The sequence below is a fragment of the Arachis hypogaea genome, chromosome 4 (genome assembly GCF_003086295.3).
Source record: "Arachis hypogaea cultivar Tifrunner chromosome 4, arahy.Tifrunner.gnm2.J5K5, whole genome shotgun sequence".
Classification (NCBI taxonomy): Eukaryota; Viridiplantae; Streptophyta; class Magnoliopsida; order Fabales; family Fabaceae; genus Arachis; species Arachis hypogaea.
The window spans coordinates 2,571,534-2,587,342 of NC_092039.1; the positions used below are offsets into that span (position 1 = coordinate 2,571,534).

Genomic DNA, 15,809 nt, shown 5'->3' on the forward strand with positions numbered 1-15,809 from the left:
GAATCTGATATATAAATAAATTTCGTTCATTCTTTTATAAAGAGTTAAAACTATAACTAATTTAATAAAAAAGATAAATAAAAACAAATAAAATATTCAACTAATCCATATTCTTAATCTGTGAAGGCATCAATATTCAATAATCAATAATAAATTAATCAAAAATCAAGATATGAAAAAAATAAAAAAAGAAAAAAAGAAATATATCATTAATATTCATTCCATTAAAAATATTCTAAAGAATAAAAATCGAATCGATCAGTGAATCGATTAATAATAGGTTCAATAATTCAATTGTAGTTAAATTATTGTCAAATCGATTTAATTAAACATAAATAAAATTATTAAAAATAGTAATTTAATATTTAAATTCAAAAATTCATATAACAATAAAATTCAAAATCTCATCCTTTCATGTAATAATTTATCTATATTTCATCGTTAACCATTCACAAATTTAAATTCAATGACTAATTATAAAATAAAAATATTTGATGCACAATCGGTCTAAAGAATAAAAATAAAAATAATCCAAGAAAATAATAAAAATGAATCTTCAAGTAATAAATGTAGATATCCCTAAAACCCTAGTAGAGAAAGCGTACGTACTCCGTACTCAGAGAGAAGGAGAGAGCGGGAACGAGTGTTTGAGGGCGAAACACAGTGAAGATGGCGGTCATGCCGTCGGAAGAGATAAGGGGGAGAGTGTGGGTGGGGTTGCATCCGGTGTCAAGGAGGGTTTTTCACGGGAGGGTTTTTCAAAGTCTAGAAAAATCTCCTTTAGAGATAAAATCATTGGTCCAGAGAAATCGAAAGCCTTTGCACTTGCAGGATCTCTATCTGGGGATAGTATAGCGACAGTGGTGGGCGATCCCCAACCTCCATGTGTAAACTTCACTGACGAGGCAGAGCCTTATCGAGAAGCTTTGGTGATAAAGGTTCTTGATAAAAATTATAGTTACACAGCTCTTTCACACAAGTTTCGGATGGTTTGGCGCATCAAATGTGGCTTTGATCTGCTTATGTGGGGTTTGGGTACTTCATGGTAAAATTCGATGCAAGTGAAGATCGTGAGAAGGTTATGCTTGGTGGCCCGTGGTTGATTGAGGGACACTATGTTGCTGTAAAACCGTGGGATATAGATTTTCGGCCATGTGAGGAATCCTTCAGGTCTACACTTGTATGGGTTCGGATTTCAGGGCTCCCAATATAGTGCTATCAGGAACAGGCCAAGATGCGTATTGCTTCTGCAAGAGGAGTTCCCATCAAAGTGGACTTAGCCACTAAGTTGGCTGAGAGAGGACGATATGCCCGAGTATGTGTTCAAATAAATTTAGGACTGCCAATGATCAAGCATATCATTGTGGAAGGCGTAACTCATGTAGTGGAGTATGAAAGTTTAAATTTAATTTGTAACTCTTGTGCACGTTATGGTCACGATATGGCACATTGCTTGGGTAGAGACTCTAGGGAAGGAAAGAGTGCTGATTCCGATGCCACCAAGCCACGAGACGGTACAAAGGCAGTGCCACATCCTGAGACCAAAATTCACAATTCAAATGAAGTAGAACCTGATGTGGGAGGTGGCGTTACTAGCGAGAATCCTGCACTGAGTTTGCAAAAGGATTTAGAGGCTAATAATTTGGAAGGAAATAATGTTGAGGAGGCTTGCATGCATGATGAACCAGGAGCAAGTTGTGAGGAAAGGTAAAACCAAGCTGGGCCAGAAGCAATCTAACAAGGTCCAAAGAGGCACTCAATCCAGAACCGATTCGGGTAGAGTAATTAGGCCTACCATCCACTTCTCTCACACGAATGGATCCAGCTCTTATCGCGCCAGGGTCAGGTCACGAGTCAAGGTCAGACACAGCGCTTCCCATATTGGTGAGACGTCGATCTCCTCAACCCGACACACCCCAGTGCCTTGCGGGTCCTCTCTCCAGAAACGACCAAGGCCAGGGTCCCTACAGAGCTCGCCAGTTGAGAAGAATGGAGGCACGTTGGTGGAAGCATCATCATGTCTTCCTGCAACCGTGAAGGAGAATGTTACCGTGGCGGTTTCATTGGAGAAGGAAGGCGCGTTGCCGGTTGTTATTGCGTCGGTAGGCGGGAATAAGGAGATATTCCATGGAGATCCGGAAAACCTGAAGGTCACGGGAGTCACTTCTGCTGGGCAAGCCTCAGTTTGAGGTTGGTGAAGCACTTTGATTTCCTTGTTTTATAATTTTATATTTTATATTATGGATAGTTTAAATATAATAGCTTTGAATATTAGGGGTGCTTCTAATAAATTAGCCCGGGTGAATTGTAAAAAGCTGGTTAGAAAATTTAACCCTGTAATTTTTATTGTGGTTGAAACTCATTGTCCTTTTCAACACTTGAAACTGTTCTAGGAAAGACTTGGTTATCATCCTATTGGTATAGTGGAGGCGTCAGGACATAAGGGGGTAGGGGTGTTCGCGGTGCGGTTTGGATCGGTTTTGAGTCAAAAACTCATCCGATCCGAACACTAATTTTACTTGCGGTGCGGTTTGGATTGGATGATGTTTTAAAAAAAATCCGATCCGATCCGATCCAATTTCAAGCGGTTTGGATTAGATTGGATTTGCGGTTTTGTAAATTAAAAAAATTAAATACATATAACAAGTCTTAACATCAAATTTTAAATAATTAACAATGACATAATAAGTCTCAACAATATCTTAAAAAGCTAACGATAACATAACATAGAAATAAAATTATAGGTTAGTTAAAATAAATAATAAATAACATTTTGAACATAAACTATTTATTAAATAATAATAATACATGAATAATATAAAAAATATATAATAAATTAAACATGTTATAAGTATAATTATAAATATAATAATAAAATAATAATATTATAGCACATTGTGTGGTTTGGATTGGATTAGATCGGTTTTGAAAAGTAGATTCGAAATCCGATCCGATCCAGCGGTTTGTAAAAAAATAAAATCCAATCAGATCCAAATTAGTGCGGTTTTAATTGGTTTCGGTTTGGATTGGATTGGATAAGCGGTTTAATTTAGATCGGTTTGGATTTGAATACCCCTATAAGGGGGTATCTGGTTCCTTTCTGCAATGCAGGATGTTCACTGTAAATGGGTTGATGCTTTCGATCAGTGTGTTACAGTTGAGGTTCAGGTAAATAATGTGATTTGGAGGTGCAGTGGTATCTATGGTAGTCCTCAATTTAATACCAGAGTTCTGCTATGGGATTATCTTGTTACTCAGTCTTCGTCTTTCTGTGGGCCATGGATTGTTCTTGGTGATTTTAATGAAGTACTATTCTCTCAATAATCTAAGGGTTGCCTCTTCTCGAGTCGTCATGCAGATCGGCTTGCTGCATCTCTAGGGGATAGTAATCTGTTTGACTTGAAGACTATTGGAAGACGGTTTTCTTGGTATAGAAGGGTTAAAAATGGTGTTGAGGTGGCGAAAAAACTTGACCGGGTCTGTATCAATAGTGGCTGGCTATCTCTCTTTCCATAGGTTTACGCATAAATTTTAAATAGGCTTCAGTCTGATCATTGTCTTATTTTAGTGCGCTGTGCAGGTCGTCCCCAACCAAAAAAGAATAGACCTTTTTGGTTTATTGTGGCTTGGGCAACGCATCCAAAGTATAGAGATATTATGAACCAGTCATGGCAGGCTGGCTACAAAGAGATGCATGGCAAGCTTTCAGAAGTGCAGAAGAACTCTTTGGAGTTTAATTCTAAAGTGTTCGACAACATTTTCGTTAGGAAATGCAAATTGGAGAGACAGATTAATTTCCTTCAGAAGCGACTTGAAGTAATGGAAGATTTGTCTATGCAGCAAAAAGAAAAACAACTGATTGAGGAATTTAATAACACGCTTGTGCAGGAGGAACTTCTATGGTTTCAAAAATCCAGAGAGCAGTGGGTAAAATTTGGGGATAGAAATACCAAATTCTTTCATGTCCAGACTCTTGTGCGGAGAAAGCATAATAAGATTCATGGTCTCTTTCTTCAAGATGGGGTATGGAAAACGGACCCGGATGTCCTTAGAAGGGAAGCTGAATCCTTTTATAAACACCTATTCTGCCAGTCGGAGGATGTAGACTTAGGTTGTCTTGGTGATGTGCCGCTACCTTCCTTGAATGATGAAGCCTGTTGTAGCCTCACAGCGCCAGTTACTCTGGAGGAAGTTAAGTCGGCCGTTTTCAGTATGCATTCTTCTAAGGCGCCGGGCCCTGATGGGTTTCAAGCTTTATTCTTTAAAGAATACTGGGAGATTGTTGGTTTTGATGTTTGGACTATGGTTCGTCATGCGTTCTCTGGTTTGGATATGGATCCAAGGATGGTAGAAACTCTTGTGGTTCTTATTCCGAAGGTAGAAAACCCGGTTTCCATGAAGGATTTCCGACCAATTAGTCTCTGTAATGTGGTTTACAAAGTTATAACGAAGGTCTTGGTCAATAGACTTCGTCCCCATCTCAAAGAGATTATTGGGCCCCTTCAAGGAGGGTTTATCCCGGGGAGAGGAACCCCAGACAACATCATTGTAGCACAAAAGGTTCTCCATTTCATGAAGAAGACAAAGTCAAAGAAAGGCACCCTGGCCTTTAAGATTGATCTGGAGAAAGTGTACGATATAGTGGATTGGGGATTTCTGAAACAAACCCTGGTGAGTTTTGGCTTTCCTCCTCCGACAGTCAATCTGATTATGCGTTGTGTCACTGCTTCCTCACTGTCTATCCTCTGAAATGGGGATAGATTAAATAGCTTCACTCCGAGCAGGGGTCTTAGGCAAGGAGATCCTATATCACCGTATCTGTTTGTGTTGTCTATGGAGAGATTGTCTTGTTCTATTAATCAGCAAGTTGATAAGGGCTTGTGGAAGCCGGTTGCGGTTTCTAGAGGGGGTCCAAGAATTTCTCATTTGATGTTTGCCGATGCTTTGCTTCTTTTCTGTAAAGCTGAAAAACAGCAAGTTCAAACTGTAATGGTAGCTTTGGAAAATTTCTGCAGAGCCTCTGAGATGAAGGTTAATGTGGAGAAATCTAAAGCGCTATGCTCTAGGAATGTTTCAACGACAAGAAAAGCGATTTTTACTGGAGTCTCCTCCATCAGATTTGTCCAGAACTTGGGCAAGTATTTAGGGGTGAACCTTAATCACTCTCGGGTGACACGCGCAACCTTCAATGATGTTCTGGACAAGATTCGGAGAAGGCTAGCCAACTGGAAAGGGAGATTGCTTTATAAGGCAGATAGACTCTGTTTGCTCAACTCGGTAGTGACTGTGATTCCTACTTATCGTATGCAAGTATCTCTCTTCCCTAAAGGGGTAACTAATAAGATAGAATCCATGATGCGAAACTTTCTATGGAAGGGTCAAGCTGATGGTAGAGGCCTGAATCTAGTTAACTGGAAAGTGTTGGTCATCCCTAAGAAGTTTGGAGGTCTAGGAATTAGAGATCCTTTTTGTGCCAATATTGCTCTTCTTGGAAAACTAGTTTGGCAACTTTTTCACCATCCCGATAAGCTATGGGTTCAACTGTTGACGGAGAAATACCATTCTTCTAAGGATGATTGTCTTAGTCAGTCTCGAGAAAGGGGATCTTATGTTTGGAAGAGTATATGTCGAGCTTGGGATATACTGAAGGAAGATTTTATTTGGTGCATTGGGGATTTGGAACAGAACTTTTGGTTTTCTAAATGGAGAAGAGAGGGGCGACTGTGTTAGGAGATGGATTATGTTCACATTTCTTATTCGGATCTCAGAATATTGGACCTTTGGTCATCTGGATAGTGGAACCTTGAGAATATCTATTCTCCTCTGAATCAGTCTCTGCAGAGCAACATTAACTCTTACAACCAGATGCTCAAGCTGGTTCAGAGGTCGGTTGGTGTTGGACTGGTGCGACTTCAAAGGTTTATAATGCTCATAGTGGTTATTTGTGGCTCAGTAAGAAGATGTTTAGTTGGGAGGATATGTGTAATTGGCTTTGGTTTTGGCGTCAACATGTTCCGAAAAAGTACAAATTTTTGGCCTGGCTTTGTCTTCGGGAGGCTCTTCCTACTGCTGCATTTCATTTTAGGAGGGGCATTTCGCACACAGATAGCTGTCCACGATGTTTCTCAGGTCAGGAATCGGTATTACATTGTATTCAGGATTGTCCAAAAGCCCAACTTGTTTGGCAAGCTTTAGGGATCTCCGATCAACCAGTGGATTTGATGAGTTGGTTCTTACATAATAGCAAACAGCGCCCCTTTAGATTCTTTTATGGTCTCTGGTGGATTTGGCGTTTGAGGAATAACGAGATCTTTCATCATCACGAGCATTGGACCACAGACAAGGTGATTGGTATGGCTTTCTCCTTGGAAAAGGAGCTCCGAAATATTTTTGAGTTGCAACGACTGTCTATCCCCTCAACCATTAGTGGCTCTTGAATTCCCCCCTCCCTTTAAGATTAATTGTGATGCTAGCTATCTTGGCAATGGTGCTCGAGTTGGTTTTGCTTGTGTTAGCAGAGATTGGAAGGGAAGGTGGCAACGAGGCTGTCTAGGAACAATTGAGAGTCGTAGCATTTTGCAAGGAGAGTTGTTTGCTATTTAGAGAGGCTTTCTTTTAGCATGGGACTCGGGACAAAGAGACATTATATGTGAGACAGATTGTGTGGAGGCTTTTACTATTGTCAATAATTTACAAGATTGCTCTGGGTTTATTGATCCTTTGGTGTTAAAAATCCGAGATATCATGTCTTGGAAATGGCGTGTTGATCTTCGGTTGATCTTGAGAGATGCAAATACAGTAGTAGACATCATGGCAAAGACGGCAATGAGGACCCTTTCTCCTCAAGTGGAGCTTCCGTTGCCTTGGAAGGAATTTGAGAGTAGTATTCAGCGGGACTGTCTTTCTTAAGCAGTTTCTTGTTTTTTTCTCGTTCTTAGTTTTTGTTTATTTTCTTTTAAGTCACCAAAAAGTAATAAATGTAGATATTTGTCTTTTTTAAAAATATATATTTTTTAGTTGTCCATGATATTCCCAACCCGACAGGTCAATGACTAATTCATCGTGAATCTAAGCTCTATTTAAGGTCTGCCACTACCCAATGTATTTTTTAAAAATATATTTGATATTTGATATTGTAAAAACGTTACTATCTTATATTCTTAATAGTCTCTGTATTTTTTTTATCTCATGTGTTTTATGCTTTTGGATTATTCTATCAATAAAATATATTTTATATTTTATCCAAAATAAAAAAATAATAACATAAATTATAAATAATATTTATAAATCTTCGTATTGATTTTTTTACATGTAACCATCTAATGATTTTTAATCATGTTTTATTTATTTTAAATTCATTAATTTAATATATTTTATATATTAAATAATTGGTGAATTTTATTTTTATTTTAAAATTTATTATTTAAAAATGTTTACATTTTTTATATCAAACTAATAAATAATAATAATAGAAATATAAATTTAAAATTTAATTTTATAAAAATAATTAAAAAACAGCTCAACTATTGAGCGGCTAGCATATATAATCTAATTATTTAATAAATATTTACTTTTATTTTTATTTTTATTTTTATAGTAATAATAATAATAATGAAGAGTTCTTATACTGACGCGACATTCATACGTTGAGTCAAATGAGTTACTCATATAAATTTATATATGGAACAAAAGATGGTTTATGAGTAAAGGTTAGTATTCGATAAAATATTCAATGTTGTTATTACAAATTCTAGTAGTTTTTACTTTTTTTTTTGGACATGGTGGATGTGATAAAACATTTATTTGTAATGGACTTTCTTCTGCTATTCGGTCTAGAGAAAAGATTATTTATTTAAATGTCGCATCCAGTAAAATTATGTCTTTACTCCTACCTGATGGCGGAACAGCTCATTTTATATTTTTAATACTCATTATAATTATTGATGAATCTACTTGCAACATCAAACATGGCAGTTTGAAAGTTGAGCTGCTCACTCAAAGTAGCTTAATAATTTGAGATGAAACTCCAATGCTCAATAAAATGTGTTTTGAAGCAGTTTATCTCAGTTACCGATTAACATAAGACACATGGGTTAGAAGTTGAAATTTTAAATAATCTACTGATTATAATTGTTGATGATCTTCTCTCTCATTTGGTAGACTTTACATATCCAAATTTATTGCAAAACATATCAGATTACATGTATTTTTAGAGTATGACAATTCTTGCATCTACGTTTAGAGTGTTGAGAAGGTAAACGATTTCGGCTTGACAATCTTTCCAAGAATGAAAAATGAGTATCTAAATTCTGACACAATATATCAAGTTGATGAGAATGGTATAACAAGAATGGTTTACTCTAGAGTTTCTAAATGACATGAAATGTTTGGGACTATCTAACCACAAGTTGACTTTCAAGCCAAGAGTCACTGTAATACTATTACTAAACATAGACCAAACTTCAGGTTTATGCAACGAAACAAGGTTAATAGTTAATGAACTTGACAACAACATAATTGGAGCAACGGTAGTGATTGGTAGAAATATTGGTGACAATATGTACATTCAAAAAATGAACTTGATCCCTTCAGATTTAGGATTGTGATTTAAGTTTCAACGGAGACAGTTTCCATTAAAGTGTGCTTTGCAATGACCATCAACAAGAGTCAGGATCAATTATCATCATATGTAGGCTTCACTTGCCAAAATCAGTGTTTACCCTGGACAACTTTACGTTGTTGTGTCAAGAGTTAAGAGTCGTAGTGGCCTCAAACTCAAAGTTCTAATCTTGGACGAAGACGGTAATCCAAAATCATCAATAACAAATATCACATTTAAAGAAGTTTTTAATAATAGTTAGGTAAGAAAAATAGTATTTTCACTTTAATAACATGTTATGATTTACATTTTTGTATAAATATTTACTGTAGATATAACTAATTTATCTATAACTCTACTTTTATATTTGAAATGAAACGTGTAACAAGGTTAACTGCTTTTCTAACGAGATTAATAAAATGTTAGGTTGTTGATAAATTTTCATTAGCTTTTTGATATAAAATTCAGTGTAAAATTTACATATTATTATTACAGTTATATATGTTCTTATTCTTTTAGGTATCTTTTTTCTGATTCAAGAATATTATAGATTTCAAACTGTTTTATTTATATTTTATTTTGAATAAACATAAAATAGTATATTCAATACATTTATATTATATAATGACAATGATAGTGTTATACTAAATTCGAAAAATTTATGATTATAAAATATTATTTTTGATTTATCATGTCAAATTAAAATATAAATTTATGTATCATACAAATTTAACACTAATAATATTATATATCCAATTTTTTTTATTAATTAAATTTAATTAAATTAGTCTAAGATAATAAAAATGGACTCTTATTTAATTGAGTAGACTGACCGGTCTAATATCGAGACTCCGGTCCGATTTTAAGAACCTTCCTGAGATAAAATTGGACACCCAATTTCACACAACCGCTAAATTCAAAATCTGGAATTTCCGCGCTTCACTCTCATATTGGATCCCCTATTCCGACTGTCTTCGTTTACATACTCGGCTACTCGCAATTCGCAAAAGTATTGCATTTCTCTCCCAGTCTCCAAATTCAAACTCAATGGTCACATTTTTTAACTCCCTCACCTCCGCCACCGCCTCCGCCACGGACGATCCTCTCTTACCATTCCTCTGGTATCTTTCTGCCTTTCACAAACTTGTCCCAGGGAAAAAAATCTCATAAGATTGACAAAATTCTCTCGATTTTGTGAATTTTAGGAGTGTCAAGAAAGCTCTAGAAGGTTCCGGCGGTTCCAGCCAGAACCTGTTGAACTTACTAGGAGATTGCATTAGAAGCTTCAAGGATAGCGAACAGTACCGAAACGACGTCAGATTTCTCAAGATTTGGCTCCTCTATGTAATCTACTCGTTCTATCTCATGTTTCAAATCTCGTGGTTAGGGCTTTTTGACGAATAAAATTATTTAATTGAATAGTGATTTTCCATGGTAGCTATAGTAGCTATGAAAACCTAGCTACATGAGTGAGTGCACAACAGAGTACGGTTACATTACTTGAATGTTATGCTTGCTAAGGATTCTCGCAGTTGTGATATCAAATGTTAAAATGATTTGAATATGATTTTGGGTAAGGTGAACTAAGGTCTTAAAGAAAGAGGACCCGGGTTTGTGGGCTGGGTCAAGGGGGACTAGTCTGTAACCTTCCAAGAGAAGCTGTGATATCTTCTGTTGGTTGAAAGAAAAGGAAAAGAAAGAAAAGTTTAAATATGGTTTTAATATGGCACCCTTATCCTTTTTTTTTTCTTTTAAAAAGCTTTGAATTTTATATATATATTTTTTGTTTTTGTTATAATATGAATCAATTAGGAAAGTTGATGTTACATCAATCATGTAATAGTAGAACTTTGCTTTACATTTTTTTGTTAGTAGAACAAACTAGCAAGTAGAAAGAATATAGATCAGATGGAAGGTAGCTCAATGACTAGAGAGATAGGGGGAGATTAATTTAAAAAAAAAAGAAAGGAAAAGAAACTATATGCAAAATTATCAAGAAAATATCAGACTTTAATGTTCTTCGTTGTTGATGTCTTTTACAATAGGATATAAAGATTTTTTTTATCTGTGTACATAAAGCTTATATGCTTAGCAGAACATAGTCTAGTTGCAACAAATCTGTAAGCTTTTTGTAATGGTGCTGTTTTGAGGCACTTTTTGTTGAGCAGATCAACTCAACATGCTTCCGTTGGTTTGATTTTGCAGATGGGTGTTAGTTCAGATTTTGGAAGTGTTTTCATGGAAATGCTGAACTGCAATGTGTGTACCAAAAATGCTTCACTCTATGTGTGGTCTGCATGTTTCTTTGAGTTGAAAGGGAGGCTCCATGATGCCCTCACAATCTATCACCTTGGTATTTCCAGGTCAGTGCTCTGTTAAGTTGAATCTTCAATACTTGCTTGTTTTGATATTTCAAGTTGGGGTGCCTTGACTGTAATTTTAGTTATTTGGGTCAATGTTCAATAGGAATGCAGAGCCAATTGAGTGGTTGAAGAAGGCACAGGCATTATGTCACCAGAGAATATCTGAAACTTGGAAGGCTGCTGAAAGGCAGAAGGTACGCCTATTCACGAAGAAGTTAGTCCTTTAGGCAAAATGAGCCAAACTAGCAGGAAAGGAAAGATAAATAAAAATAGAGAAAACACCAACTTCCTTGTACTCTTTTATTGAATAGGCTTTGTGCTTTGTGATCTTTGGTAGGTAATTTATTGCTTCCCAATAGGTTTGTTCAAGTAGTAGATGAATCAAACACTGCCTTTGCAAAACACATTATTTGTTTATTTTATTTCTCACATTGACATATTTCCTCAATGTTCTGTCTCCTGAATTGAGATTTGCTAACACTGACTGCATTTACAGTTTAAGAATTCTTTTGTATATATTTCATTTTATTTTTTAATTTCAGATTGATTATAAGGGATCCACAGAGTTGGGAAACATTGGCATTAATCCATGGGATTCCTCCATTTTGGAAGACCTGATGAAGAAGATAAATCCTACAATTAAAAAATTTTATGTGAGATATTTATATGCTTTGTTATATACATGTTTGATTTACTGCATCTGACAAGGATTCAGGTGCTTTATGCTTGTATAAATGCATTTCAGGGGTATCACTTGAGCACTAAATCTTATACAGGAAAAGTGGCCTTATCTACTTTGAAGAATGCATCAAGGAACAAAGTTATAGAGATAGGTAATATTCATATCCTTACTCTTGTCTTCATCATTGGGACGTAATTGTCTGACTGCTCCTAGCTTTATGATCAATCTGAAGAATTCATTTATATATGAATTTACTTGCCTTATCTTCTTGTATTTCTGACAGAATAGGAACAGTTGTATCATATATAAATTAATACCATAAATTTCATAGGAGATGCTAAAAAATTGTGAGTTCATGATATGTGCTAAAAATTGACCCTGCAACGAAATTTCCATTGAATCTGAGTTTATGATGTCTCCCCAGAGTTGTTAGCTTGTCTTCCAAAGACAATGTTGTTGCAGATAGTTTCTACAAAACTAGGTTTATCTATTGTTAGAAATAAAGAGTGTATATCTTTTTGGTATCTCAATAAAAAATCTTAGGAGTAGTTTTGGTTCTTTCTATTATTACGTCATCGTTTCCTTATTTGTCTAGGATAAGGGTTTTTCCTATTATCAACAGCAGTTAGTGTTCATCTCTTGTAAGACACCACAACATGATCATATCAGTGTATTTCATATAGTTTCATAGTCTTTATTCTTTTCTTTTACTGGCTTCATTCATTCTCTTGATGGTCCTTATCATGATATCCAAAGGCGGGAGGAAGTACCATATCAAAGGTTGCGCTGGACAAGGTGGTTTTGCTCAAGTATACAAGGCCTTTGTCAACAGTGATCCAAATGATGTTGTTGCGCTAAAGGTGCTGATGGTCTTTCAGAATCATTTCCTCTTAAAATGTGATATTTGTCTCATTTGATTGTTCTTTGAACCTTAAATGTTAGATACAAAAGCCAGCTTTCCCTTGGGAGTTTTACATGTATCGTCAGCTTGATATGCGGATCACTGGCAGAGAAGTATGTGATATTAATATCGATATCAAATTCAAATATTTATACCATCAGCCTGCCTTTTCTATAAACATCCAAATATACTGAATTGTCTGATATCTAACTATATCAGAGGTCAAGCTATGGTTTGGCTCAGAGAATTCATCTGTATGCAGACTGTAGCATACTCATCTGTGACTATTTAGCTCATGGAACGCTACAGGTTAGTTATTTCTACTGATTTCCCTTATTATCTTGTTCAATGTTATATAGTGTTAATTCAAGATGAACATACTATGCAGGATGTCATAAACACATATGCGGTCCAAGGGAAACCCATGGAAGAAGTTTTATGTATTTATTACACGATAGAAATGTTACACATGGTTGAAACTTTGCATGGTGTTGGCTTGATTCATGGTGATTTCAAGCCTGATAATCTGCTTATTCGCTATGCTAGGTAAAATTAAGCTTCTCATTCGTTACCATTAGTTGGTTCGCTTGCACCTTATTACTTGCAGAATGTCATTGTAAAGCTGGTTTCTCATTCTTAATTAATGATTATGATGACATGACTAAGTACATCGTCTTGTTATTATATACTTCTATATCTAAGGAGGACTTTGGGTGTAGAATTGCCCTTTATCTCTGGCAAAGCATCAACTTATGTAGTATAAATAAAATAACAATCAACTCTTTAAGTGGACGAGTTATACAAACAAAAAAATGACATTTTATTGGAACTATGTGTATATATAAATAATTTTAATCTATATTCTTTTTTTATGCTTCAGCAGTAGTTTTGTTTTAGTTTACCTGGAGGAGTTCATGACTTTTACATACTTTTTTTTTTTTTACCGCATGGCCAAACCACTTGAGATGATGTTTTTCCATTCTAATTTTATATTGTCTAGTGTAACACTTTTCCAGTGCTATATTCTGTTTTATGGCAGCGTTGAAGTTATTGTTACTGCGATTTTCAGTTTCAAAAAACCACAAGTCCTACAAATATATAGTAAAATTAAAACTACCACTTAGATAAAACAACCTTGTTATGTTTACCACTGAAGATCCAGACCATGATGTTTTTACTTTTTAGATATTGATTGAGATAAAACCGACATGCAAATGCGAGCAAATACGAGCTGAGAGAGTTTCTTGTTGTTTAGTGTTTATATTATGCATGTTCCAAATAAGTACTTTGTAAATGCTTTGCTTTTGTAGACAGTGCTCATTCCTGGTTTTGCTACTTTGCAGGGATGACCTTACAGAAGAAGGGTTCTTGGACCGAAGTGGTCCTTGGTGTGATCAGGTCAGTTTTTCTCCAGATGATGATACAACTAAACCGTTTATGGTTTTAGTACTTTCTGTTGTTGAAAGTTGTTCTATCCATAGGGTCTTTGCCTTGTAGACTGGGGAAGAGGGATTGTTCTGGATCTCTTTCCAGATGACATAGTATTTAAGGGTGATTGCGGAACTTCTGGATTTCGCTGCATTGAGATGCAAGCGGATAAGCCATGGAAATTTCAGGCAAACCACTTCTTAAAACTACACTATAAATGTAATTATCTTCATGATTTACTGTCTTTGAAGTTGTTCTTCTCCATCACTTACCAACAGGTAGACGCATACGGCCTTTGCGTTGTTGTCCATATGATGTTGCATAATTGCTATATGGAGATTGCCAAAGAAGAATCATCTGATGGAGGCTACATGTATCTTCCCAAACAACGCTTTAAACGGTATATGTCCATTTACTTTTTGTTTATCTTTAGTCATGTGATTCACTGTAATGTTGGTAAAGTCAATTTGGAAACTTGATTCTACATTTGAAGCACCCTTAATTTGCTTGTCGAATCAAATAGTTACTGGAACGTTGCGCTCTGGAAGAATTTCTTCACCAAGATGTTAAATCAATACCCTGGCAATGATGATAGAAGGTTGCTGCAGGAGTTGAAGAAGTCCTTCCAGGACTATATAAGTTCCGATCCAAAGATGATAAAGGCACTAAGGGAGTTACTTGCAAAGCAAAGGACTTCTATGTGTTGTGCTTAGAGTTTCAAAATTCCTTTCTGAACCTGTTTCATTTTACTTAACTGTCTTCAGCTGCAGGAGGCTATATATGTGTGTGTGTGTGTGTGTGTGTGTGTGTGTGTGTGTGTGTATATTTGAAGGAATATAGAAACAAATGCAAAATGCAAGCAATCCAAGACAGGTTCGGAAGGTGAACATCAATTCATTATTCTTCTGATTCTGATTTTGCATGCTAACAACTGCTCTTTAATGCACTTACCCACTTACATTAGCCTCTTTAATGCTAATATTTATTGTCCTTTGTAGTTTGAGTTGTCTGAATTTGACTTTTCAAGTACTGATGTAGATACATGTATGAACTGAGTGCTGTTAGCAGGTCTAATGTTGTATATGATAATTTTGTTTGTTGTAATTGGGTGTGTACTGTTTGTAATATCTAAATAGTTTTCCTTGTTTAGATAGTGGATTTTAGCTCTGAAGAGGAATATAAAAAAAAAAGATGAATATTATTTTTTGTTTTTTTTTTTGTTTAGAAAATAGATGAATATTAAAATATATTAAGAGAGACATAGGCTTCCCGTAAAAGTCCAAATATACTTAGTTTCGTTGATGAGCACCACCAAGCTCTGGATAGGGCCGGACCGCCAGAGTCGGCTCACATGTCGATTCGAGTTTAATTCATTAATAGTTTAGTAAACCTGATTTATGAACTTGTAAGTCGAATTTGAATATTAATTTGAATCTATAGATTAAATAATAAGGGTTGAACTTGAGTAAGTTTAGGTTATTAACTTATAAGTTGGAGTGATTATATACATAGAATTTAATTTTCATACTCAATATAAAAAAGCTTGCAAATATAATTGTTACATGAGCAAAATATTTTTTAAATTTAATGCTTGAAACATTATTTAAATATGTGAATCTGTAAATAATCGTATACAATTATGTTTTTAGTAGGTTACACATCAACAAAATAAGTTAAATGCTTAAAGACATGTTACTTTATATTTTTAATTTATATCAGATACATATTTGTTAAATATATGAAAGTAAGATATCTCTTCAGAGTAAATAGTTAAATTGGTCCTCGAAAAATAGTCTGATTTCCAAATCAGTCCCCGTAAGAAAAAAATAATAAAAA

The 15,809-nt window shown here is 35.2% G+C and overlaps 1 protein-coding gene across 2 annotated transcripts; it reads left to right on the plus strand.

The window, feature by feature from the left end:
* Positions 1 to 9,512: 9,512 nt before the first annotated feature.
* LOC112795706 (mitotic checkpoint serine/threonine-protein kinase BUB1) lies at positions 9,513 to 15,174 on the plus strand. 2 transcript variants are annotated; one of them, XR_011880856.1, is made up of 14 exons: positions 9,513 to 9,720; positions 9,805 to 9,943; positions 10,805 to 10,962; positions 11,066 to 11,156; positions 11,505 to 11,615; positions 11,708 to 11,795; positions 12,401 to 12,504; positions 12,587 to 12,658; positions 12,765 to 12,854; positions 12,934 to 13,091; positions 13,889 to 13,943; positions 14,043 to 14,161; positions 14,252 to 14,373; positions 14,497 to 15,174. XR_011880856.1 is itself a non-coding variant. In XM_025837822.3 (14 exons), the coding sequence occupies exons 1-14, from the start codon at positions 9,647 to 9,649 to the stop codon at positions 14,684 to 14,686; spliced, it is 1,587 nt and encodes a 528-aa protein (XP_025693607.1). In that variant the 5' UTR covers positions 9,513 to 9,646; the 3' UTR covers positions 14,687 to 15,174. The 2 variants fall into 2 exon arrangements, 1 of the variants encoding a protein (XP_025693607.1); XM_025837822.3 differs by having other exon boundaries at positions 14,027 to 14,161.
* The last annotated feature ends 635 nt before the right edge of the window (positions 15,175 to 15,809 follow it).

What these genes read in the sequence shown, in the direction of transcription:
- LOC112795706 (XM_025837822.3), top strand. Translation starts at nt 9,647, where the DNA reads ATGGTCACATTTTTTAACTCCCTCACCTCCGCCACCGCCTCCGCCACG. An exon ending in CCTCTCTTACCATTCCTCTG is followed by an intron (nt 9,721 to 9,804) that starts GTATCTTTCTGC and finishes TGTGAATTTTAG; the next exon opens with GAGTGTCAAGAAAGCTCTAG. An exon ending in TAGCTCATGGAACGCTACAG is followed by an intron (nt 12,855 to 12,933) that starts GTTAGTTATTTC and finishes CATACTATGCAG; the next exon opens with GATGTCATAAACACATATGC.